General features: G+C 38.0%; 1 protein-coding gene across 6 annotated transcripts in view; it reads left to right on the forward strand.

The window, feature by feature from the left end:
* Window positions 1–4,882: 4,882 nt before the first annotated feature.
* The window catches only part of LOC104866419 (zinc finger protein 736-like), a 43,103-nt gene continuing 22,576 nt past the window's right edge, over window positions 4,883–25,409 (forward strand). For 5 of the 6 annotated variants that reach the window (XR_004516019.1, XM_033760741.1, XM_033760740.1 and 2 more), the window contains exons 1-3: window positions 4,883–5,040; window positions 20,372–20,498; window positions 21,272–21,367. Coding sequence is in view for 5 of the 6 variants with exons in the window: in XM_033760741.1 (XP_033616632.1) it covers window positions 4,981–5,040; window positions 20,372–20,498; window positions 21,272–21,367 (283 nt within the window). In the remaining variant the exon portion in view is untranslated. Of the gene's footprint in view, window positions 5,041–20,371; window positions 20,499–21,271; window positions 21,376–25,409 lie in introns of those variants that run through there. The other variant, XM_010630325.2, reaches the window with a different exon arrangement.

Raw genomic sequence — 25,409 nt, forward strand, 5'->3', positions numbered from 1 at the left:
GTGTAGCATTATAAAGAGAGAAAAGATACTACACCCACCTACTTCCCCTGGGATAAATAGCAGTGGTTGATATTCTAAATAGGTATCAATATCCCTAGCCCATTTCCTTTCTGGAAATCCCTTGTTCACTGCACACTTGCTATGTGTCTTGTTTTCCTATTTGATCCCCATTTTATCAATATTACCTGGGTGACTGTACTTGTAATGTTACTGGTTGGTCATGGTTTTGCCCCACTTCATGCCCACCTTGTGATTCTTCCATTGGGTCTTATAGTTTTATTCCACTTTGTACCCACCTCACCACAAGGTTTTGCCCTATAAAAACCTTTGAAAAGTCGGGTGGGTGGGTAACCTACTTTCTGGTCTCCCTTCTGTCTCTTTCAATAAATAAATGCTATCTTTCAAAACTCTGTTGTGTTGTTCCTAGAATTCATTATTTGATTTTACAGGACACGAACTCGCATTTTGAATAACTAGCAGGTTGGAAGTTATAATATTTCCCTTGTTTGGATTATTTTGGCTTATTTTGATATAGGGGGAAGAGATGTAACTCCCAAACCTGCTACAAATCCAAAGTGCAAGTTCATGTTCTCTAAAACTGAAGAATGAATTCTAGGAACGATGGAAGTTAAGAATAGGGAGCCGGGGATTTAACTCAGTAGTTCCACTGCCTGCCTCACAAGCACAAGGACCCAAGTTCAGTCCCTGGTACCAGAAAAAGAAAAAGGCCTGGCATGGTGGCACACGCCTATAGTCCTTGCACTCGGGAGGCTGAGGCAGGAGAATCACTGTGAGTTTGCGACCAGCCTGAGCTACATAGTGAGTTTCAGGTCAGTCTCATTACATAGTGAGACCCTGTCTGAAAAAAACAAAAAAAAAGAGAGAGAGGGTAAGAAAATTTTATTGAGAGAAAGAAAACTTCTAAGAGGACACAAGGGGGGTGCCAGAAGGTGGATTGCCTGCTCACTCAACTTTTCAAAATGTTTCATAAACAGCCATGAGGAGAGTTAGCTTAGGTAACAGTCGCTTAGGTAATACTGATCCAATGAGAAATCAAAAGGTGGACAAAACTAAGAACAACCAATAAAATTTTGACAAGTATTGTCACTTTGTTGTACCTGAACAAGTCAAGACCATAGATGTGCCACATTCTGAGTCAGATTCAAGTCCATTTATTTAAAGCCGTCAACCAAGAGGGGCTAGTGCCTGGAAAGAACTCTCAGGCCCAAGAAACAGTTTGATTTTGCCTTTAAGTCGTGCTTTCAGTTGGGGAGGGTCAAGGGGAGAGCAAGCAGAGTTTTACAGAAGCAGAACCATGCCAGGTTAATGGAGGAAGAGGAAGTTTCACACACTGGGTGAGAAAAACCTGCAACTGCAGCAAGTTTTCTGCCAATCAGGATGTGGGTTTTGGGTGCTTTGTCCAACACAAGAGTATAATGGTGGTGAGGCTCAACGTGGAGTCGGGTTGTCTTTCACAGTTTAGGTAATGATTAAATGGGGTTCCAATGGGGAAACAATCATGTAGCAAGAATACAAGGAATAAGCAAAGATTTTTGGTGATAAGGGTCTGGGCCAGGGATCTTTCCTGGAAGATCTTGGTCCCCCAACCAGATGACTGATTCTTATTTAGAATATCAATCACTGCTATTCATCCTACATGGGTGTGGTAGTCTCTCTCCTTTTACAATGCTGGCCTACAGTGAATGTGTCCTCCATGATGGCTCCTTGACTGTCCTCTTAGTTGGCTCCTCCTGGGCTGGCCTTGTCTGCCTGCCTATAAAATATCTAACTAAGCCGGGCATGGTGGCGCACGCCTGTAATCCCAGCACTAAGGAGGCTGAGGAAAGAAGAGGATCTCTGAGTTCGAGACCACCCCGGGCTACATAATGAGTTCCAGAGCAGTCTGAACAACATAGTGAGACCCTGTCTCAAAAAACAAACAAACAAAGAAAGATATCGGATTAATTTACCTAACTGCAATAATTTGGATTAATAGGTGCCCTGTATCACATATGTAACTAAAAGACCTGTGCTTTCTTCTCTATACCAGTCAGAACATAGTATAACTATGAGATCTTTTCAATTGAGCAGCTATCCAAAATGAATTATCTGTAAGACCAAAGATCCTGTTCAGGAATGAATTACTGAATCCTCTCCAGTCCTATCTCCCCTTCAACAAATAATACTGAATTCTAAGTGGGAAAGTCCTTTTAACTTTTTGCTCATCAAAACATTTAGTTTAGTTATTGTTTTGCAGTAGATCTGCAGAACAGGGCCAGGGATTTAGCTCAATGGTGCCATGCCTGCCTTATAAGCACAGGTCCTGAGTTCATTCCCCAGTATCAAACACTAAAACTAAATCTGCAGGATTCCATGCAGAGCCATGAAGTCTGAGGGGGTAGAATGAAGGTCACCTTCAGGGCAGCTCTCCACCATCATTTTTTCATGAAAAAATAAAACAAAATTTCATAAACTATTAAGAGAATAATAAGAGTTAATACACATTGTATCATCATCTTCAATTGTAGTTATTGAGTACAAGACAGACAAAAAAGATACTCTCTCACAGATAAGAAATAGATAAGGGCTGAGGATTTAGCTCAGTGGCGCTGTGCCTGCTGTAAGACTTGAATAGGCTAAAGTGACTCCATGCTAATAGGCCAGACTGTGCTTCTTCATATGCTAATTGCTACCTTGGTTAACAGCCCGCCCAGGGGCAAATGGTTTGACAAAAGGTGACCCTAGAACATTTCCTGCATAAGATAAGCAATGTGTTTGCAGTCTTGTTCTGTGAATTCCCTGACTCTTTGTTTAGAAAAACCTTATAAAAAGTACCTCAGCCCCTGAGCAGTTGCCTCTCTGAGCCACCTGGCTCCGGGAGTGCCGTCTGGCCAGACTAATAAAGGTCTTTTACTATCTAGGCTGGTGTGTTCCTTCCTGGGTTTCTCGGTTCTCTGTCGTGTTCCCGGAGCCTCGCTGGGTGTTAGGGCCCAGCCTCGTGGAGGCCTTTCGGCTGTCCACGCTCCGTGGAGTGGAAGTGAGACTTTAGGTCTTACACCTGCCCCACAAATGCAAGGTGTATATGGAGAGGTGTTTAAAAAAAAAAAGAAATAAATGAATCATCATCAATTTATGTGCAGGTTAAGATTGTATTTAAATAAAAAACCAGTTTGGAAAGAAATATTTGAAATGTATTCATCTATATTCTTTCTTTTTAGTCTAGTAATGCAAATGAATCCAAAATTTAAATGTGAAAAAAAACTGAATAAAGCTTGAGCAGATTTTCTAAACTTTTTTTTTTTTTTGAGACAGGGTCTTACTATGTAGTTGAGACTGACCTGGAACTCACTATGTAGTCCAGGCTGGTCTTGAACTCACAGTGATCCTCCTGCTTCAGCCTCCCAAGTGCTGGGATTATAGGCATGACCATGCCCAGCTAGATTTTCTAATCTTAGGGTGGAAATGAAGAAGAAATTATTTGCAGCTATGACTCAAAATGCACTAGTCATAATAGAAAAGATTGAAAAATGAAAGCTTAGAAAATAATCATACACTAACCAAGGTTCATAATTTGTGCTGTAAGATAAAAGGAAAAAATGTGCCAGTACAAAGTACAGAGATAAGAGAATGACTTACATTTATTGATCAGCTGTTATATCCCCAGACATTATACTTTATATTGGGCCTTAAACTTGGGGTGTCTGAGTTTTTCAGTTCTTTATATATTCTAGATAGTAGTTCTTTGAGGAACAGCTATTTTGCCTACACTGTGGGTTGTCTCTTCACTCGGTTGGTGGTTTCTGTTTTAATATTTTGATCTTTGATTCATTTCGGCTTTAGGTTAGTGCTTGGTTGAAGGGTCCAGTTTCAATCTTCAGCATCTAATTTTAATTTTTAAAACCCAATAATACTAGAATATAAAAGTGGTAAAACTTAGTAACTCCCAGAATTATTTTTGTAACTTTATTTCAAACATATTTCTGATAAAGTAACATTAAAAGTTGCCTTTAATTAGCTTATAATTGACCAGCCCTGTGAATTAAAACTTTTTTTCTTTTCTTTTTTTTTTTTTTTGAGACAGGGTCTCACTATGTAGTTGAGACTCACCTGGAACTCACCATGTAGCCCAAGCTGTTCTCAAACTCACAGTGATCCTCCTGCCTCAGCCTCCTGTGTGCTGGGATTACAGGCGTGTGCCACCATGCCCGACTCTTAAAATACATTTTTAAGTTTTCTGGATTTCAGTTTTCACATTATTAAAATTAATGATAGGACTACACAGCATATTTGTGAGTAATACATACATATATATGACTAATAAATTGATAGGATCTTATACACAGCTTAAACGCAAATGTCTCCATAGGTAGGTTCGCCTACCTGGAGGAGGTCCTGATTTGAAAATACTAGCCACAGATTTTGGAAGCAATCTCTAACACAGCCAGGAAGAAAAAAAATATATACTGCTCTTAACCATGCAGCGGATCCGATAGATTCCAAGCTCTTGTATACAGCAAGCAAAGAATTGTAAAGCGTAGTACGTTCGATTGTGAAGGAAAAGCAGCTACGAAGATCACGAACAGAAAAATAGTGCTGCAATGAGAGGGAATAAGAAGGGCCCAAAACGAGAAAAAAAGAAAAAAGACCATATGTGTATCGGTCTGAATTTACACAGGAATAATCCTTCGGTGCCCAGGGGCTGGAAAGGAGTGATCTCAGCACCAAGGTTCTATCTGTTCGACAAGAACCTCCTCTGTAGCGGTATTCAGCCTTGGGTTGGTGACATTTAGTGTCACTCAGGCCCCGTGGGGGGAGGGGTCTGTAGGTCGAGTTGTCCAATCAGACTTGAGTCAGAGCGGATGGGGCGGGCTTTCACGTTCTCTGGGCCTGTTTCTGACGCCCGCCATCTTGGCAAAGTACTTTGCGCGCTCCCTTTGGCTCTGTTGGCCCACGTGACTCGACTATAGCTTCTGTCACCCTATGATCTCTAGGCGTGGGAGACACACAAGAAGATCGCTGGAACCCTGCAAGCTGAAAATGGTGAGTGTGTAACTAGGCGTCTGTGACTGGGGAGAGCGGCTGTGTGGAATCCTTGGTATCCGGCAGTGGCGGGATAGCCTCTGCTGGGGTCCGCTCTGGAATCTGCAGGACCTAGACCTTCCAGTCCAGGGCAGGCAGGTCTTTTCCTCTCCAGCTGTGGGGTGGAGGCTGGCCCACAGTTGGGACTATGAGAGTCCTGTCCTGAACCGGAGGGGTGACTTCCGCCCCTGCTGGAATCTTGTCTGGGCAGAGTTACACTTCAGTCCCACGTTTACTCCAGATTTTGAGGGTGACTACTTGGAGGATTCTCAGGGGATAATAACTAGCTCCTTTTGTGGGGTTACTGTGTTAGAGGAGCAGTATAGTTCATAGGGTCCCCAAGCCCTCTTTCTCTCTCAGGAGGTCACTCATCTCCCTCTGAGGGTTTTTTTGTTTTTGTTTTGTTTTTTGTTTTTTTTTTCTTGGTTTTTTGAGACAGGGTCTCACTATGTTGTTGAGACTGACCTGGAACTCATAGCCCAGGCTGGTCTCAAACTCAATGATCCTCCTGAGTGCTGGGATTACAGGCGTGCGCCACCACGCCTGGCTGAGCATTTTTTAATTTTTTGAGACAGGGTCTTGGCTGCTATACTGTATACAGTTCAGGCTTGCTTTGATCGCCCATGTACCCTGGAAATTGCTGTGATCCTTCTGCCTCAACCTACCTGTGCTGGGATTACAGCCATATGCCACAATTCCCAGCTCCTCTGAGCTTTATAAAAGAAAGCAGAATCGCAAAACCAGAGCCCCGCCCCTAACAGCCAAGCTTTTCCTGGGTCTGGCAACAAATTCCTTAAAGTTCATCAGCACCTTGAATATATATTTTATCTTTGTTTTGGCTCTGAGTATTGAACATAGCCCTTAAATTTTGTGTACACACAATATACCACTGAGCCCCAACCTGTGTTTTTGTTTTTTAATCCATTAATTTTATAATATTTTATTTGTTTATTTTTTTCAATACTGAGGATCAAACTCAGGACCTTGTGTTTGCCAGGCAGGCGCTGTGCCACCTAGCTAAATCCCTGGCACCGAGATAAGATTAATTTGGTTGGAAATGGTCACTTTTGTAATGAGTTTTGCACTCAGTGTGAAATCAAAACTTTCTAACTGCCTTTGTAAATTTTTATGTTTTCTTTCTTTCTTTCTTTCTTTCTTTCTTTTTTTTTGTTTTTTTGAGACAGGGTCTCACTATGTAGTTGAGGCTGACCTGGAACTCACTATGTAGCCCAGACTGGTCTTGAACTCACAGCGATCCTCTGACCTGGAACTCACTATGTAGCCCAAACTGGTCTTGAACTCATAGCGATCCTCTTGCCTCAGCCTCCCAGAGTGCTGGGATTACAGGCGTGAGCCACCATGTCCGGCTAATTTTTATGTTTTCTAAATTCTGCATATTTCCTTTCTTTTTTCTTTTTTTGTACCCAGCCAGGATTGAACTTAGGACCTTGCACTTAGGAGGCACAGCACCACTGAGCTAAATTCTTAGCCATGCATATTTCCTTTTTTAAAATTTTATTTTATTTTTTATTTCTTTGTTCCTGGGGATCAAATTCTGTCCCTTGTGCTTGCAAGGCTGGTGGCAAAACCACTGAGCTAAATCCCAGCCCCGTATTTCCTTAAAAAAAAAATATATATATACACACACACACACACAACACACATATATACATATATATATATATATATACACACACACATATATATACACACATATACACACACACACACATATGGAGAAATGGCACAAGCATGTGACAGCTGTATAAAATGTGACTGGTCCATAGAAAGTGCCCCATACTTTTTTATATCTTTGTTCATGAATATAATTTCTCTTGTGCCCACTCGCTAGAGTTCATCTCTTTAAACCAGTACTGCTGTATCTTTATGTGTTATCACAGTACACATGTGCACTAATTTCAGTATGACTGTACAAGTGTGCACAGACCCTGTGTGCATTAATTTCTGTATATCTGTATCCATGATGGGGAAATATCAGCCAAGGTGTTTCCACAAATGGATAATAAACTTACCCTCCAAGTTCAGTTCATGAGATTTCAGTTGTTCCATGTCCTCATTAACATATGTTTGTGCATCTGATGTGCTTTTATTTTGTGTTTCTCTGATTTTTTTTCTTTTGTACTAGGGATCGAACTCAGGACCTTGTGCTTGCAAGGCAGGCAGTGGCACCACTGTGCTAAATCCCTGGCCTGTTTCTCTGATTTTTTAAAGATGTTCAGCTTTGGGGGGGGCACTGGGTATTGAACTCAGGCCCTTGTGCTTGTGAGACACGTAGCAGAACCACTGAGCCAAATCCCTGGCAGATATTCAACTTTTTGATATTTCGTATATGAAGTGGTCGGTCAGGTGTCTTGCCTGCTTTTCTTCGTGTCTGTTGGTTCCGTTCTTTAAGTATTCAGTAATATGTGAGGATATTTTCTTTCTGTCACATCTCTTTGCACTTTTTAATTATTTCCTGTGATGAGTAGAATTTTTATTTTAATGTGGTCCCATTTTATGTATATTTTATTTAATATTGTTTTGTGTGAGTTTCAAAAGTAGTTGCTTTCCTAAAACAACTATTGAATGTCTTACAGTTTCCCTTTTTTGGGGGTACAAGAGATCAAACTCAGGACCTTGTGCTTACGAGGCAGGTAGTAGAACCATTGAGCTAAATCCCCCTGCCCCAGTTTTGCTTTTGTATTTAGGTATTTCTTAGCTCTGAAAGTGATTTATTATGTGATTTGAGGAAATGGTACAGTAGCATTTTTTTGGACACATAGATAACCATATTTCCCAGCAACTTTCATTCAGAAGGGTGTCTTTTTCCTACTCTTATGCAGTGAAATTTCTGACAATTTAAAGTGTCTAAAAAGCAAGGGTCTTGGGCCTGGGGTTTAGCTCAGTGGTTCTACCCCCTGCTTTGCAAGCACCAGGACCCGAGTTCCATCCCTGGTACAAAAAAAATAAAAAGCAAGGGTATTTCTAAGTTGTGTTTTTTGTTCACCTGTTCTATTTATTTATCTCTTTGCTGATTTATAACATATAGGCTTATGCAGGTGTGTATAATGATGTTTTGGTCAGTGATGGATTCCTATATGACAGTGGCTATAACATATAGCCTAGGTGTATAGTAGACTGTGACATCCAGGTTTGTATGAGTACACTCTGATATTTGCACAATGAGTCACCAAATGATTCCTTTGCTAGAATGTACCCCATGGTTGAGATATGAGTGTATTTATACTTATATATGTTAAAATTATATAGTATAATTAATATATAATTCATTATCAAATTACCAGCACTATGCCACTGTCATTACACTTCTAATAAAGAATGAAGATTTGGCTCTGGTGTGAATAAACTGTAATAGTACATAATATCCTAATGATATAATGGACAATGTGAAATAGGAAGAAAGGGACTAAAGGTGTAGGGAAAGTGGGAAGGGTAGGGGAAAGCTAATAAGGGAAAAGAAAAAAATATGAGAAAATGAAAAAAATGGAAATGAAGTGCTTGTAAAGGGGGAGGGGAGGAGGGGGTGAAGGGAGGGCAGGGAGAAAGGGAAAAAATAAGAACCAAGACCTGTCATGTAAAGGTACAAGGTCCCAGTAATGAATGTAAGTGTACTGTATCCCTAAAATGTGCCAATAAACTCAATGAGGAAAAAAAATGAAGATTTGGCATTGCTGTTCTCTGTAATATGTCATTTTCAAGATAGTTAAGTTTTGCTCTTTTTCTAAAGACTGTATAAAATTTGTTTTATCTTTTCTAAGTATTGAGACTAATGATTAGCTAATAGATTGTTGGTCTCTTATTTTACCTACTTGACTATGATTTATTTATAACTGCGGGTTTATTTGCATCCTACTTTTTTCTTAGAGTTTTGAGGTATAATTGACATAGTCTGCATATTTAATATATATACTATCTTGATGTGTGTGCACATCCATGAAACCAGTACAATTAAGATTTCTGTTTCCTATTACTCTTTTATGATCCTCCTTTCTGCCCCTCCCCACCTTTTATTTAATAAATAAATGTACTATTATTACTGTATTGATCAAGATATAACCAGGACAAATACCAAATTACATAGGTCAGTGAATTATCACAAAAAGGTAGTATAACTACTACCTACATCAATAAATGAAACATTACTGTTGCCCTAGAAAACCTCAACATTTCCTCTTTTATCAGCACTCCATCCATTTCTCTGCAGTATTAATTACCAGTTTTGTGATCCAGCTGGTACTGATAGAGTATTCTTAAATCTTTTTGTGCGTTTGTGTTCTGCCTAGGAGAAGAATTGATGATTCATAGGGTGTGTTTGAGAAGGTGCTACCAAACCCTTTTCCAGTGTGACTTTACCAGTTCATACTGTCAACATCAGTGTGTGACAATTGTAATTAATATGTTTGTGACTTCTTGTTTGTTATTGTTTTTCTTTCTGGTGATCATGCAATAGTATCTGCTGGTTCTAATGATAATTTCTCTGGTTAGTGCTATTTATACACACATTCATATATAGTTTTGTTTTTGTGATGTGGGGGGTCCAACCCAGGGCCTCATGTATGCTATGCAAATGGCCTACCATTGAGGTACACCCTCAGCTGTGTTCACATATTGTCATTTGAATGTATCCTCCTTTGTGACATGCTAATTGAATTCTCTTGTTTTTTGTTTGTTTTGTTTTGGGTGTTTGGTTTTGCCTCAGAAATTAATAATACCTCATATATTCTATACTAGAGCCACTTTACTCATAATGTGCACTGAAAACATGTTTTTACAGACTATGACTTACTGTAGTATACTTTTTCTTTATGATTTATGTTTTAAATTTTGATTTTTTTTTTTTTTTTTTTTTTTTTTTTTTTTTAAGCCTCCTCAGTGCTGGGATTACAGGCATGCGCCACCATGCCCAGCATTGTTTTGGGTATTTAAGACTGGGTCTTGCTTAGTAGTTCAGGCTGGCCCTGACTTACTATGTAGCCCAGGCTGGCCTTGAACTCTCAGCTATCCTCCTGCCTCAGCCTCCTGTGTGCTAGGATTACAGGCATGTGCCACCATGCCCAGTTTGGGTTTTTTTGTACCAGGGATTGAACTCAGGACCTTATGCTTGCAAGGTAGGCGGCGGAACCACTGAGCTAAATCCCTGGCCCTTGTTAAGACTAGGTCTCATGTAGTTCAGATTGGCCTTGAACTCTTGGTTATTCTTCTGCCTCAGCCTCAAGAGTGCTGAAATTGCAGGTGTGCACCACCATACCTGGTGAGTTCTGTTCAGTTTTTGTTTTAATTCAGTTGGATGTGGGTGTATAACATGAAATTGTTTCTTACTATGGGTTGAATTCCAAAAATACCTGGAAACTTCATGTTACTCTTACTTATGTTAGTATGAAATATCTTGAAGTTGTGCATCCTTTATAAATTGCCTTATCAAGCATATCTGCTTTCTAGAATCAAAGTGCTGTTTTTTGTTCTTTTTGGTACTGGGAATTGAACTGGGGTCCTTGCACTTACAAGGCAGGCCACCAAACCTCTGAGCTAAATCTCCAGCCCTGAAAGTGCTGGTCTTAATGAATCTTGTTACTTCTTGCACCTGCAAACATTTGAGTTTCATGTTTGTTTAGTTTCCCCCTAGTTCATGACCCAAGGCCTGAAAGTAAGGTCTCAGCACAAATTCATTTGTATATATAACTCAAATAGAGTTGGTGGCAGTGGAGTTACCATGAATAAATGTTGGTAGTAAAGTAAATGACAGGAAACTCAGGTACCTGAGAGTGGATAGCAACCAAAATGCCAAACAAAATGTGTTTATTTTGGCCATATAGGGCCTTTGTATTCTCTTCATTTCAGAGCTTTTGTTTCTTTTCTTTTCTTTTTTATTTATTTTTTTGGTACTGGGGATCAAACTCAGGACCTTGCACTTACAAGGCAGGCAGTGGCACTGCTGAGCTAAATCCCTAGCCCGATACTACAACTTTTTATTTAATTACTTAATTAATTTTGGTGATATGGGGGATTTAACCCAATGCTTTTATGCATGGCTACATCCTCAGCCCTTTTTTTAAATTTTTTGTTTTGAGACCGGGTCTTCCTCATTTTCCCAAGCGAAGCTCTATCTCATGATCCTCCTACTTCAGCCTCTTAGAATACAGGAATTACAGATTCCTTTCCTGGCCTGGATGCAACAGCTTTAAGATGATGGTGGCACCACCAGTCTGCTTCCTCGAGTCACACTGGAGTACTATGCAGCCATAGTTGATTTGTCTGAAAATGTGAATAACAAATTAGTTCTCTGAAGCTAGTGAAGTAAGGTCATCGTTTTGTTTCTTTGGGTTTTTTTTAGTCTTTTTTTCTGGTATGGGGGAATAGACTCAGGACCTTGTGCTTATGAGGCAGGCATGGTGCCACTGAGCTAAATCCCTGGCCCTAGATCATCTTTTTTGTTTGTTTGTTTTTGAGACAGGGTCTCACAATGTAGTTGTAACTGACCTGGAACTCACAGTGTAGCCCAGGCTGGTCTTGAACTCTCAGCGATCCTCCTGCCTCAGCTTCCCGAGTGCTGGGATTACAGGCGTGCGCCACCACACCTGGCTAGGTCATCATTTTTAGTCAAATCACATAAGGCTTATAATTGACCCAGCTTTTAAAACCACATGGAATGGATCCAGAAGACACACACTGACTTGAAATAACAAAAGTCAGTTTCAAAGAGGTGGAACAACAGACATTTGCAGGCCAGTAAATTAGAAAAGGAGACCATGATAGACAAATCCCCAGATACTACAGATAACTATTATGTGCATAGAGCCTGGAGGTGTAAATATACACAGTGCCCTGTGTGTATTGTGGTTGGAATACCAGGAATGTGTACAATGCATGATGATAGTAATAACTACTATGATCCATGGCTCAAAGGAGCTGGGGTAACTTCAGAATTATAGTCAAACAAATAATTGCCTCCATTTGGACATGGCTCTGTTTTCTGCTATTCATCTGGATTAAGCTCTCTCATCTGGGTGTGGTGATCTCCATATTTTTACTGTTCAGGTTATTAGGAGGTAGTGTCCTGCTGTTCTCTGCCACCACCATCCCCAGTACTCAGAATTGAACTTGGACTTGTGACACAGGCATCGTGCCACTGAGCTAAATCCCTGACACTGTCGTCTATCATTTTTGTGGATCTTCCAGCCCTTACTTCAGACTGTAGCCCTTTCTAGCCATTCTGTGCATGGAGGTGCATTTTCCTAATCCTGGCACTGTGTGGGAAGAAAAATTCACTGGAGTATCTGACTTCTCTGGTACTGTGGGAATCATGTACTTGTTTGAGAGAAGTTCCCTTCTGGGTTGCTGTCTTTTGCATGAGGGGTTTTGTGTGTCTTCTTACTTTTGAGGACTTCCTCAGTTTGTAGAGAAGTCTTTGTGACAACAGCTAAGGATTACCAGCACCATCAGAAGTAGAATGGTTTTCTCCTGGAATCTCTATAGGGATGTGGCCTTGCTAAACCTTGGATGTCAGACCAGTGTAAGTGATTGGATTTATGTCATCAACAACTCTTGAGAATATGTCAGATATTAAATTTGAAATTATTTATTATAGCAGCAACAGGAAACAAGGCTTTTTTGCCACCTAAATCTCCTATGTGACTAAATTTCATCATGCAGTATAGCGAACACTTAAGTGGTAACTCTCCAACCTGTGCTGGAAATTGTAAGTGAATGTTATTGACTCTCTTACTGTCAGCAACAGTAGGAATTAAACAAGTAGCTTATTCAGTGTGATTGAAGACTTAATATATTGTGTTTCTTTCCTTATTAGCATCATCCCTAGCCTGTGAGATATGTGGTATGTCTTCCCTTCAAGCTAGACATAAAGGTAATCTGTTTACTATAAGAATACCTCTGATAATTTATGTTTTAACAAATTTTTATTCTGTAGCTCATTAGGATACATTTTATTAATCGTATTTTACAACTGATTAATACATGGAAAGGGCTGCTTTATCAGAAATTTGCCTGATTAGTTTGTTTTTAGTTTTGGAGAGTCACTTTTTTTTTGAGACAGGGTTTTGCTATGCAGTTCAGACTGATGTTGAACTCACAATGTAACCAAGGTCCACCTCAAACTCTCAGTGATCCTCCTGCCTGAGTCTCCACCACGTCCAGTTCCAACACCATTTATGAAACGCTATCTTTCCTACAGTGTAGATGTTGGCCCCTTTATCAAAGATGAAATAGCTCAGTGACCTGGATTGTTTCTGCATTCTGTTTTATTCCATTGATCTATTTGTGTCTGTACGATGTTGTTTTTATCTCTGTAGCTTTGTAATATAACTTGAAGCCTGGGACTGTGATTCTTCCTGCTTTGTTTTTGTTGCCCAGGAATACTTTTCCTATTAAAGTCTCTTCAGATTTCATAGTAATTTTAGGATTGTATTCTCTAGTTTTCTGAGGAGTGGTGCTGGTATTTTGATTGGGATTGTGTTAAAATCTGTATATCAATTTTAGAAGTATGACTTTTGACCATATTGGTTTTGCCTATCCAGAAAGAGGGAATACCTTTCCATTTTCTGATGTCCTTTTTTATTTCCTTTTATAGGGTACTGTAGTTATTGTACAGTCCTTTCATTAGGTTAATCCCTAAATATTTAATTTTTAATGCTACTGTAAATGGTATTGTTTTCCTCATTTCTTTTTCATATAGCAACATTTATTGATTTTTGTGTGTTGATTTTGTTTTAATTCTAGGAATCTTTTGGTTGAAATTTTCCAGTCTTATAGAAGATCATATTGTCTGTAAACAATGAAAATTTAACTTTTTCCTCTCGTATACATATCTTTTTTATTCCATTGTCTTCTCTTTTTGCTCTTGCTAATGTTTCAAGTACTTTGCTAAACAAAAGTGGTGATGATGAACATCCTTGTCCTGCTGCTGATTTTATTTATTTATTTATTTTTGGTTTTTTGAGACAGGGTCTCAGTATGTAGTTGAGACTGACCTGGAACTCACTATGTAGCCCAGGCTGGTCTCAAACTCACAGCGATTCTCCTGCCTCAGCCTCCCGAGTGCTGGGATTACAGGCGTGTGCCACCACGCCCGGCATGCTGCTGATTTTAGAAAGTTTTCGGTTTTTCTCATTTGTGGTGTTGGTTATGGGTTTGTCATAAATGACCTTTATCAGATTTGGATGGTTCGTCTACACATACTTTCTTCAGTGTTTTCTTCATGAATGGACGTTGAATTTTATTCAAAGCTTTTTTTTTTTTTATTTATTGAGGTGTAATCATGTTTTTGTTTTGTTTTGTTTTTTGTCCCCGCTCCTTTTTAGGTGGTGTGTTACATTTATTGATTTGCTTATGTTAACTCAACTTTGCATCCTTGGGAGGAAGCCTACATCATCATGATGTATGATCTTTTTAATGATTTGTTGCATTGTTTGCCAATAACTTGTTGAGAATTTTTTGCATCTATGTTCATTATAGCGATTTGCCTTTTAGTTCTCTTTTTGTTGGAGCCTTGTTTCGTTTTGGATTCAGGTGATGCTAGTTTTTTCCAAGAAGGATGTGAACAACTGTGAGAGTAGCACTCCTTCCCATTCATTTTCATTAAAGAGCTTGAGAATTATGGGTGTTACGTCTTCCTTGAAGTTCCGGTAGAATTCACCAGTGAATCCATCTGGACCTGGGATTTTCTTGGGTGGTAGTTTGTTTTTTTTTTTTATTACTGCTTCAGTTTCTGTTACTGGATAATTGAGAGTTTCTATATCATTTTGGCTCAGTTATTATAATGGATGTGAATCTAAGAATCTATACATTTCTGAATTCTCCAGTTAGAATACAAGTTGGTGAAGTACTTGCTAGTCTTAGGAATTTTAGTGTTCTTTGTTGTGATTTTTATCTTTTTCATTTGTAATTGTGTTGATTTGGATCTTTTCCTTTTGGGGGGTAGAATTGGCTAAGTATTGTCTATGTAGTTTATTTCTTCAAAAAATCAGCTCTTGGATTCACTGGTTCTTTGTTTTTTTGTTTTTGTTTTTGGTGGGGGGAGTTGTCTTTATTGACTTCTGTGATCTTTATAATTTCCTTCTTGTACTAGCTTTGGATTTAGATTGTCATTGTTTTTCTACAACCTTGAGGTGCATTATTAGGTTATTTGAATTTGCTTTTTTCTTTCTTTTCTTTTTAAAGTGGGAATTCACAGGTATAAACTTCCTTTTAGGACTGTTTTCATTGCATACCATAGGTTTTGGTATGATGTACTGAAATTATCTTTTAATTTTAGGAACTATCTTATTTCTCCCTTTTTTTTTTTTTTTTTTTGGTCCCGGGGCTAGGAAGAACTCCTGTCCTTGGGCTTGCCAGGCAGGCAGCAGAACCACTGAGCTAAATCCCTGGCCCCCTCTTAATTTCTTCTTTGATCTACTGATCAAGAATATGTCATTTCATTTTCATACATTTGCATAGTTCCTGTGGTTTCTTTTGCTGGTTTTTTGTTTGTTTGTTTTTGTTGTTGTTTTTGTTTTCTAGAAAGGGTCTCACTATGTAGTTGTAACTGACCTGGAACTCACTATGTAGCCCAGGCTGGTCTCAAACTCACAGCGATCCTCCTGCCTCAGACTCCAGAGTGCTGGGATTACGTGCGCCACCCCACCCAGTACTGTTGGTTTTTGGTTTCATTGCACTGTAATCTCCATGGTAAAATTTCAAGCTTTATTAGCTTATATGTAGTCTGTTTTGGAGAAAGTACCAAAAAGAAAAGAATGTGTATTCTGTTGGTGGAATACTCTGTAGATAATGTTTAAGTCCATTTATTCAAGGGATTTGGTTCAACTCTTGATATTTCTCTGTTAAATTTTTATTTAAGTGATCTATTTGTGATAATGGGAGTATTGAGGTTCCCCGCTATAATTGTATTGATGTTTATCTGATGTTTTTGTCCATTAGTGTTTGTTTTATGAAGTTAGGTTACTATGGTTTGTTGCATATATGTGTATAATTCTTATCCCTTACTGCTGATGCAGTGTCCTTTTTGTCTTTTTTGATTAGCTGTGGTTTAAAGTCCATTATCTTAGTATCTCTTTGCTGGGACAAAAGATTGGACACCTAAAATTTAAAGGAGGAAAGGTTTATTTTAGCTCATAATTTGTAGAGATTTCAGTCCATGGTCAGCTGGCTCCAGTATAGGGCTGCATGGCAGAGGGGCATGGTAGAGAAGAAATAAGTCCATGGCTTGGCAGGCAAGAGACAACAGATAGCCAGCCAGTTTGCCTTCTCCTTTTTCTTCTATTTAGGATACAGGCCTATTGGTTAGTACTACTCATGCCCAGGGTGGGTCTTTTGTCCTCTAAATCCATTTGGCTGCACCCAGAACTATGCTAATCCAATCAGGACTGATCTAGTTATCACAGAGCCCTAATCCAGCATTACACCCATGATCCAGTCATTTCCATAAGCCCCACTGGGAGCACATGAAACTTTGTGGGACGATAACATCCACTTTGAGAATAATATTGCTTCTCCTGCTTGTTTTTGGGTTCTTGTTGTGAGGAATATTGTTTTCATCCTTTGATTTTTAGTCTATAAATTTATTTTTATGTTAGATGTATTTCTTATATATAGCATGCCATTGGATTTTGTTTCTTGATCCATTCTGCTAATATGTGTCTTTTGATTGGTGAGTTGAGTCCATTCACATCGATAGTTATAATTGATAGTTATTGATTTACTCCTCTTATTGTATTATTTACTTATTTTTTTGCTTTCTTTCTCTTCTTATTTTATCTGTGTATTATCTATTTATTTTTGGTCCTGCGGATGAAACTCAGGACCTTGCACTGGCAAGCAGGCAGTGACACCACTGAGTTAAATCCCTGACCCTTTGTTTTTTATTTTTTTGGTACCAGGGATCGAACTCAGGACCTTGTGCTTATGAGGCAGGTGCAGTGTCTCTGAGCTAAGTCCTAGACCCTCTTTCCTTTCTTAATTGCTATCCCTGCTTGATGCATTCATTCTCTTGGACCTTTTGGCATTGTTAGCTTCATTCTCCTCGGATATCCTTGAAAGTTTTTTGAAGTATTGGTTTATCTTTTCTAATCTGCTTTGAAGCTGATCAGTACATTTTTATTTGTGATACTATATTTTACAGTTTTAGAATTTTCCTTTTTGAAGGTTGTCTTTTTTTTTTTTTTTTTTTTTTTTTTGTACTGGGGATCAAACTCAGGACCTTGTGCTTGTGAGGCAGGCACAGCACAACTAAGCTAAATCAAAGGCCCACTTTTGTTTTCTGATAATTCTATTATGTTATTTCTCTTTCTTGACTTAATTGAAGATATTTATGGATGGCTTAACTATGTTGTCTAGATTTCAATATCTCAGTTTAAATTTATAGTTGTCTTCTCATTCATAAAACTTATTCTTTACATCTTGAGCCTATACTGAAGCAGCTTTTACTTTTTTGATCTATGTGCAAACTGGACTCAAACTTTATATCAAAAGTCTCAGTTCTCTGAATTACCTCAAGAAATCATCTCACTTTCAAATTTAACCTCTTTTTATCCAAAGTCTTGCAGCCTAAAAGACAGATTTTGACTGCTTTGCTAATGTCAAGTAGTGTCAGACCTGTGAAATTATTCTTCAGCATTGTGTTTAATGATCTGGATTTTTTTCTAAACCTTAGAATTTTGTTTTTAGTATTGATAAAATAATTTATGAAGATATTTAATAGGATTGTGTGGTGAAGCAGTTTTTGAGACTTGGAATATCTGACATTTTAATGAGGTTAACTGCTAGCCTGAGCTATATAATGAGTGAATTAAAGACCCACCTGAACTACATAGTGAGACCTTATTACAAACTCTCCCTGAAAAGTACCAAAATTAATATTTTGAAGTGTGTTAAAAGAAAGTAGGCTAAAAGGTCTTCTAGTACTCAGTGAGCAACAAAATGGCATTGGATTATATCCCAAGGAATAATATAAACTTTCTTTAGTCAGTAGTGATATAAAAAGTTAAATAGCCAGGCATGGTGGCGCTCGCCTGTAATCCCAGCACTCGGGAGGCTGAGGCAGGAGGATTGCTGTGAGTTCGAGACCAGCCTGGGCTACATAGTGAGTTCCAGGTCAGTCTCAACTACATAGTGAGACCCTGTCTCAAACCCCCCCAAAAAAAAGTTAAATGATAAGAATTGTAGGAAGAAGAGAAAGGAGGGTAAATCATCTCTTATAAAATAATTCAAGGGCTGGGGATTTAGCTCAGTGGTTCTGCTGCCTGCCTCCCAGCACAAGATCCAGAGTTCAATCCCTGGTACCAAAAAACAGAAAAAAGGATTCAAGTTAATGAATGTAGATGGACACCTGCCTTCTAAGTGCAAGGACCGGAGTTCGATCCCCGGTACCAAAAAAAAAAAAAATGTAGATGGGTAATACAAAATAGAAATTTCTGCAGCTTAGATTCACTAATAGAGTGCAAAAAGAATGGGTGAAATTCAAAGGAGAAAAGTATATTGCATAGCCACAATGCATATCTTTCCAGATATCCTTTTCTCTCTCTCTTTTTTTTTTTTGTTTGTTTGTTTGTTTGTTTGTTTTTTTGGTACTGGGGATCGAACTCAGGTCCTTAATGCTTTTAAGGTAGGCTGCGGAACCACTGAGCTAAATCCCCGGTCCTTTTCTCTTAATTAAAAAAAAAAACAACTTTTTTCTATTAAAAGAAAAAAATTGTATTGTGGAATTTATAGATATAAATTCTTTGCAATTGCACCAAAAATAGATATAAGTAAATAGAAGTGTTCTGTGGTAAAGTTTTTCCTTCCTCACAAAGTCAGAACAGCTAGCACAAGTAGCCTGTGTACAGTGCGTGCCAAGTATTTATAAAAATGTGTTGAATGAGGCTGGGGATGTAGCTCAATGGCACTGTGCCTGCTTGGCAAGTGCAAGGTCCTGAGTTCAATCCCCAGTACCACACACACACACACACACACACACACAGTGTTGAATGAGAAACAGTGATTGTCAATTTTTTGTGTGTGTGTGCCAGGGATCAAAGTGGGGTCCTTGCGCTTGCGAGGTAGGTGGTGGAACCACTAACTAAATCCCTGACCTGATTGTCAGTTTTCTACTAAGGTAGCAATACAGACATTCCTCATTTAATGACCAAGTTTTTGTTCCTTCAACTAGATTGTTAACTGAATTGATTGCTAAATGTAAATAGTATGTACATTATAATATTCAGAACAAAGAAATGGTCAAAAGAAACTCCAACTTGAACATTTTGCTTTAATTTGCATAATTCTTACATGTAGTGCTGAAGTACATAACAATACTGTATACAGTACAGTACTGCCAAAGTCATAGTACTGTGCTGTGCAGGAAGCCACCATCAGGCTACTGCTCACGTTCCTGTGCCAGAAGTTCAAATGCGGGTCAAATCTGGACAGCATGCCTTGGTCATATGTCCAAACAGTCTTTAACTAGGTAGGTCATTAAGCAAGGAATATCTGTAATGTAGGCTGTGTTTTGGATAAAGGTGCCCCCAAAATCTACATGTGAAAGGTTTGGTCTCCTGAGTGGTGGTGTTAAGAAGTGTGGAACCCTTGAGAAGATGAGGCTTTGTAGGAAATCTTTATGTCATTGCAAAGTATGTACTTGAGAGCACCTGTACATTCCTCATCTCTTTTGTGCTCTCTTAATTCCTGGCCACTAGATGAGCATCTGGGCTTCACAACATGCTCCTGTCTTACTTTCTTCACTCACCACAGGCCCAGCAACAGGGTCGATCAGTTATGGACTGGAATTTACAACTTACAAGCCAAAAATAAACCCTTTTCTCTTTACAAGTGGATTATCTTTTGTATTTATGGGTTTTTTTGTTTGTTTGTTTGTTTGTTTGTACGTACCAGGGATCGAACTCGATCTTTGCACTTGCAAAGCAGGCGGTGGAACCACTGAGCTAAATCCCTGGTCCTGTATTTGTTAATAGTAAAGGCAGGCTGACTAGCAAAGCAGATAGGCCTGAAAGGCCCCATTTGGAGCAAATATTTATGTTCATTCTAGAAACAGTTGGCAAGTAATTCAACAACTGATGCTTTTTTTTTCCTCCTTTAAAGCAGTACTTTTCAGTCTTAGCTGCATACTGTAAGCCACTGAAAGATCTTTAAAGTCATTAATACCCAGAGCCATCTGTCTCCAGACATTCTGATTTCAGAGGATTGCTGTAAATTAGATTTTGGAAATCCCAAGTCAGTAGCCAAATGGTCAGTATGGTAATTAATTATTATTTTTTTATTTCAGGAACTGTTGACATTCAGTGATGTGGCCATTGATTTCTCCCCAGAGGAGTGGGAATGCCTGGACTCTGCTCAGCAGGACATGTATAGGGATGTGATGTTAGAGACTTTTGGAAACCTGGTCTCCCTGGGTGAGATAATTTCCCTACAGAATCCTTTCTTGACTATCAATTAATTTCCTTCCTATGTAGAATACCTCTAGGGAGCTTCTGCTTTGTGAGAATGGTTTCAGATTCCTGCTTTCAGACAAAAAAGGAATTTTCTTGGTATAAATGAGAAAATTTTCATGTCATTCTTGTCCTTTGCTTCCGTTTTAATTGGACTGTCATATATCTTTTTTTTTTTTTTTTTTTTTTTTTTTTTTTTTTTGATACCGGGTACCGAACTCAGCAACTTGTGCTTGCCAGGCAGGTGTGGTGCCACTGCGCTAAATTCTTGGCCATATATCTTTCACTCTAGATTAATGGAAATACTAGAAATTCAGTGACATGAAATATTATTGCCATATCTTGAAACCTAAATTCTCCCTTTTAGCTTTGTTAGTGGCAGTTGAAAATGGAGTTCAGGATCTATGAGTTGAAACTGCTTTTCACATATTCTAATGGATCTGCATGTAAATCTCATTTGAAGGTAAAATTTTTAGAATGTTTCATTATGTCTTTTATTTTGAGTACAGTACTCAGAGAAAAGTGTCAGTTTTGGGAAATTTAAAAGCAAATATAATATATCTTTTTTTTTTTTTTGAGACAGGGTCTCACTATGTAGTTCAGACTGTTCTAGAACTCACTGTGTAGCCCAGGCTGGTCTCAAACTCACAGTGATCTTCCTGCCTCAGCCTCCCGAGTGCTGGGATTACAGGCATGCACCACCACACCCAGCTAATATATCATTTTCTAATAAACAGGTTTTGCTGGCTCTATGCCTAACCTGATCACCTTTCTAAAGCAAAACAAAGAGCCCTGCAATGTGAAGAGACAAGAAACATTGGCTGAATACCCAGGTAGGTGAGACTGAATGAAGCAGAGGACCCGCCTGAGAGGTCCAAAGACCAAAGAGTAATCCAGGTTTTAAAATATGGATTCCAAAAACACTGTTTCAGTAGAAATGATTTTTCAGAAGCAAAGGGTTATTTCTCTTGCTATCATAGGAGAGTGTCTCCAGCCTTGTGCTCATCTTATTGTTCAATCCTCTAAGAATCCTTCTCCAGTGATGTCACAGGACATTCATAGTAACAGCCCAAGTCTTTCCCTGTACCTGTGAGGGTCTTTATGATCTAAGCAGCTTTCCATTGCTTTTGGTTTCCTCAGAAAAATCTGTGCACATTTTGAAAGACTGCTGAGTTACTCCATTGTACTATGTTAGTGATATAAAGAAATTTCTCTGATAGTGTATATAGTTTTATTCATTAAATACTGAATATTGGCTCATCTTATGAATGAATATAATGCATAGTCTGTGTAATTTTCTTGCCATACAGTGAATCAGATTCAAAATGTCTGTTCTTTGTGTATATATGATCATAGCTGATAACTGTAGTTATCAAGAATGATTTTTAGAATTGTATATCAAGCTTTATTCAGGATTATGTTACATTAGTTTTTGTTTCTTGGGATACTTTTTTATTTTTAACATGTATTTTATGTAATTAACTATGGCCACTGTTTTTCTCTTCTGGTTAGTTTTTTTTTTGTACCAGAGATGGAACTCAGGACCTTGCACTTAAGAAGCAGGTGGTGGAACTCCTGAACTAAATTCCCTTGCCCTCTTCTGGTCAGTTTTGTGTGAAATACCATATTTCAGCCTTTTTATGTCCTTAAATCTTTTTTTTTTTTGAAACAGGGTCTTGTTATACAGTTCACGCTGGCCTTGAACTCATGGAAGTCCTCCTGCCTCAGCCTCCCTAGTGCTGGGATTACAGACATTTGCCGCCATGCCCGGCTTATGTCTTTAAATCTGTGTTTTGTTTTGTTTTGTTTTGTTTTCTGAGACAAGGTCTCACTATGTAGTTGAGACTGACCTAGAACTCACTGTGTTGCCCAGGCTGGTCTCGAACTCATAGCAATTCTCCTGCCTCAGCCTTCTGGGTGCTGGGATTACAGGTATGCACCATCACGCCTGGCCCTTATGTCCTTAAATCTTAAAAGAATATCCTGTAGGCACTGTATGGTGCTTTTTTTTAGGCTTATTTTATTACCCAATTTATTCTTATTAAAGTGTTTAATCAATCCATTTATACTTTTAGAAATTACTGGAAATGAAGAAATGAATATTACTTTTTCTTAATTGCTTTGTGGATTTCTTAGAATTAGTTTTTCTACATGTATATATATATATTTTTTTTTTTTTACCCCATCAGTATCTGACATTGAACTCAGGACTTTGCACTTGTGAGGCAAGTGTGGTGCCACTGAGCTAAATCCCCAGCCCACATCCCTTTTATATTTATAGTAACATTTTTATTTCTCTCCTTTTTCATTTTTATGCACTTTTTGTTATTAGCATTTGAATTTCTTTTTTTTTTTTTTTTTTTTTTTTTTCAGTACTAGGGATTGAACTCAGGACATTGCCCTTGTGAGGCAGTCCTGGTGTCACTGAGCTAAAATAAAATCTCCAGGATATTATAAAATCATGTTGAACATACATTTTATTTATTTATTTATTTGGTACTGGGGATCGAACTCAGGTCCTTGCACTTGCGAGGCAGTCACCAGAACCCCTGAGCTAAATCCCCGGCCCTTACATGTTTATTTTAAACTTGGAAGAAATTAACTTTAATATACATAATAACTATCTTTACATCTTTCCTCAGTGTTATGTCACTGATGTCAAAACTTTATGCTATATACCTGTTAAGAGATATTCATGATAATTTTTATGTTTTTGGTTTTCAGATTACATAACAAACATGTTTTATGCACATTTGTTGCAGTACAATAAAATTCTTTTTGCATGTTTGTGTTTCTCAGACCTTTAAAATTACATTTTGTGTTGTTAAGAAACATTATTTCATTTATCAATGAAGTTTCCTTTAGCATTTCTAATAATGCAGTTGCAGTACTTATTTCTTGAGGATTTGTGTGTCTTAGTTTAATTTTTTTTCAGTTGGATTGTATTCAATATTCTTGGCAATTTTTTCCCAACATTTGGAGCATATTTCCTGACTCCTTCCTGTATTCCTGGGTATCATTTGAGAAATCAACTGATGATCATATAAGAGCCCTCTTCTATAAGAACATCATTTTTCTTTTGCTGCTCTCAAGATTCCCTTTATGATTTTGAAAGTTTGATTTTAATGTATCCTTTTTAGTTTTTATGTGTTCATCTTAGTTGTATGACTTCAAAAATTTGAATTTATTTCCTTTTTAGTCTATGTGTTTACCTTAGTTGGAGGTGGTTGTGCTTCTTGAATTTGGGTCTTTTTCCTTCCTGATAGTTGCATATTTCTCAGCCATTGTTTTTTATTGAATTGTTCAGCTGCACAATTTCTTTAGTTTTTTTTCTTTTGTAGGTATTTTTATTTTCCAAATTTCAATTTTTTGTGCTCTTTAGCTCATGAAACATATTTCAAATGATTATTTTTAATTCTTTAGATAATTCTCAAAATCTTTTCCTCGGTGTCCTTTTTAGTTTTTCATTCTTTGATGAGACTGTACCTCTGCTTCCTTGTTGTGCTGTATTATATTTGAGAATTAGCCATCTAGAAACTAGCTTGCTGTAGATTAGTATAGTCATAGTAAAAAGTATGAAAGTTGCTAAAAAAACATGCAAAGTAACACTAGGTGTATATTCAATTTTAGAACACTTGCTTAGCATACATGATACATGTGCTTGATCTCCAACAACCCCAAAAATGAAGCATAAAAGGAACAAGCATATGTTTCACGAAATCTATAGTCAAGGGAAGTTAGTATTTTAAGGTGATATCTCTAGCACAGCATTATTCATAGCACTGAGAGTTAAGTTACTATCAGTGGATGAGAGAATTAAGAACATGATATATGTCAGTGATGGTGAAACTTTTTAGAGACTGCCCAGAATGCAACCCAAAACCCACTTATTTATTACAAAGTGCCAGCAGTACAATTAAACCTGAATATTGATGTTTTAGTTTAGGAAAAAAACCCTCATATATCTTTTGTTTTAAAAGAAAAACAAATTACATTCATGTCATAGGTTCACCACACTAATAGGTATATTTAATAAGAGGGAGAGAATATATTCTCCTTTCATAGGACAAAGCAAACACGCAGGATTTTGTAACAACTTAAACCAACTTTATAACAACTTGAACCATATATTCAGTTACTGAATGATTTATTTTGTCTTGTTTTAGATTTTCCTATGTAAAAGTAAATTTTGATAACCAAATAATAAGAAATAATAGTAGTCATTACATTGTGTATTGTTATTTCAAAGTAGTACAAGACATAAAGCATAAATATTCTTACAAAAAAATAGATATTAACACAAACCTTTTCAAAGAACTAAGGTAATCTGTTAGTATAGTATAAATGAAACAAATAGCTAATGCTGTTTTCCTGAAAATAAGACCTGACTTGAAATTAATCATCCTTGAAAACTAGAGATCAAAAATGCTAGCTCCAGTCAGTCTTTTTGTTTTGTTTTGGGTTTTTTTGCCCTGGAGTTTGTAAATTCTATGGCCTAGTGCCTCATTCTTCCGGAGTGAGCCACAGTATTGCTTATGGATTCCCCAGCCCCCAGGCAATCCAGGTTTTGGCATAGAAACACAATTACAGGCCACTACTATGTTACTTTGTCTATGATAGTGAATTCAGCAACAACAATGGCAACAAACAAACCCTAGCAGCTACTTATGAACAGCCCTTTATCAAAACAAGGGCTCTGATTTTACTGAAAGCAGTTAGCACCCCCTTATATTAACCTGTAGTAATTCAGAGCACTGATTTTTGCTGCATGTTGACATAGCTCAAACATAGCATTAAACTATGCTTTCTTAAGGACCACTCCCTCTGGCAATTACTCCCACCAAACCTGGCCTGCCACAACAGAATTGCAGGCCC

This window comes from Fukomys damarensis, unplaced genomic scaffold, assembly GCF_012274545.1.
Source record: "Fukomys damarensis isolate Sample0158 unplaced genomic scaffold, DMR_v1.0_HiC HiC_scaffold_5, whole genome shotgun sequence".
NCBI classification, from domain to species: domain Eukaryota; kingdom Metazoa; phylum Chordata; class Mammalia; order Rodentia; family Bathyergidae; genus Fukomys; species Fukomys damarensis.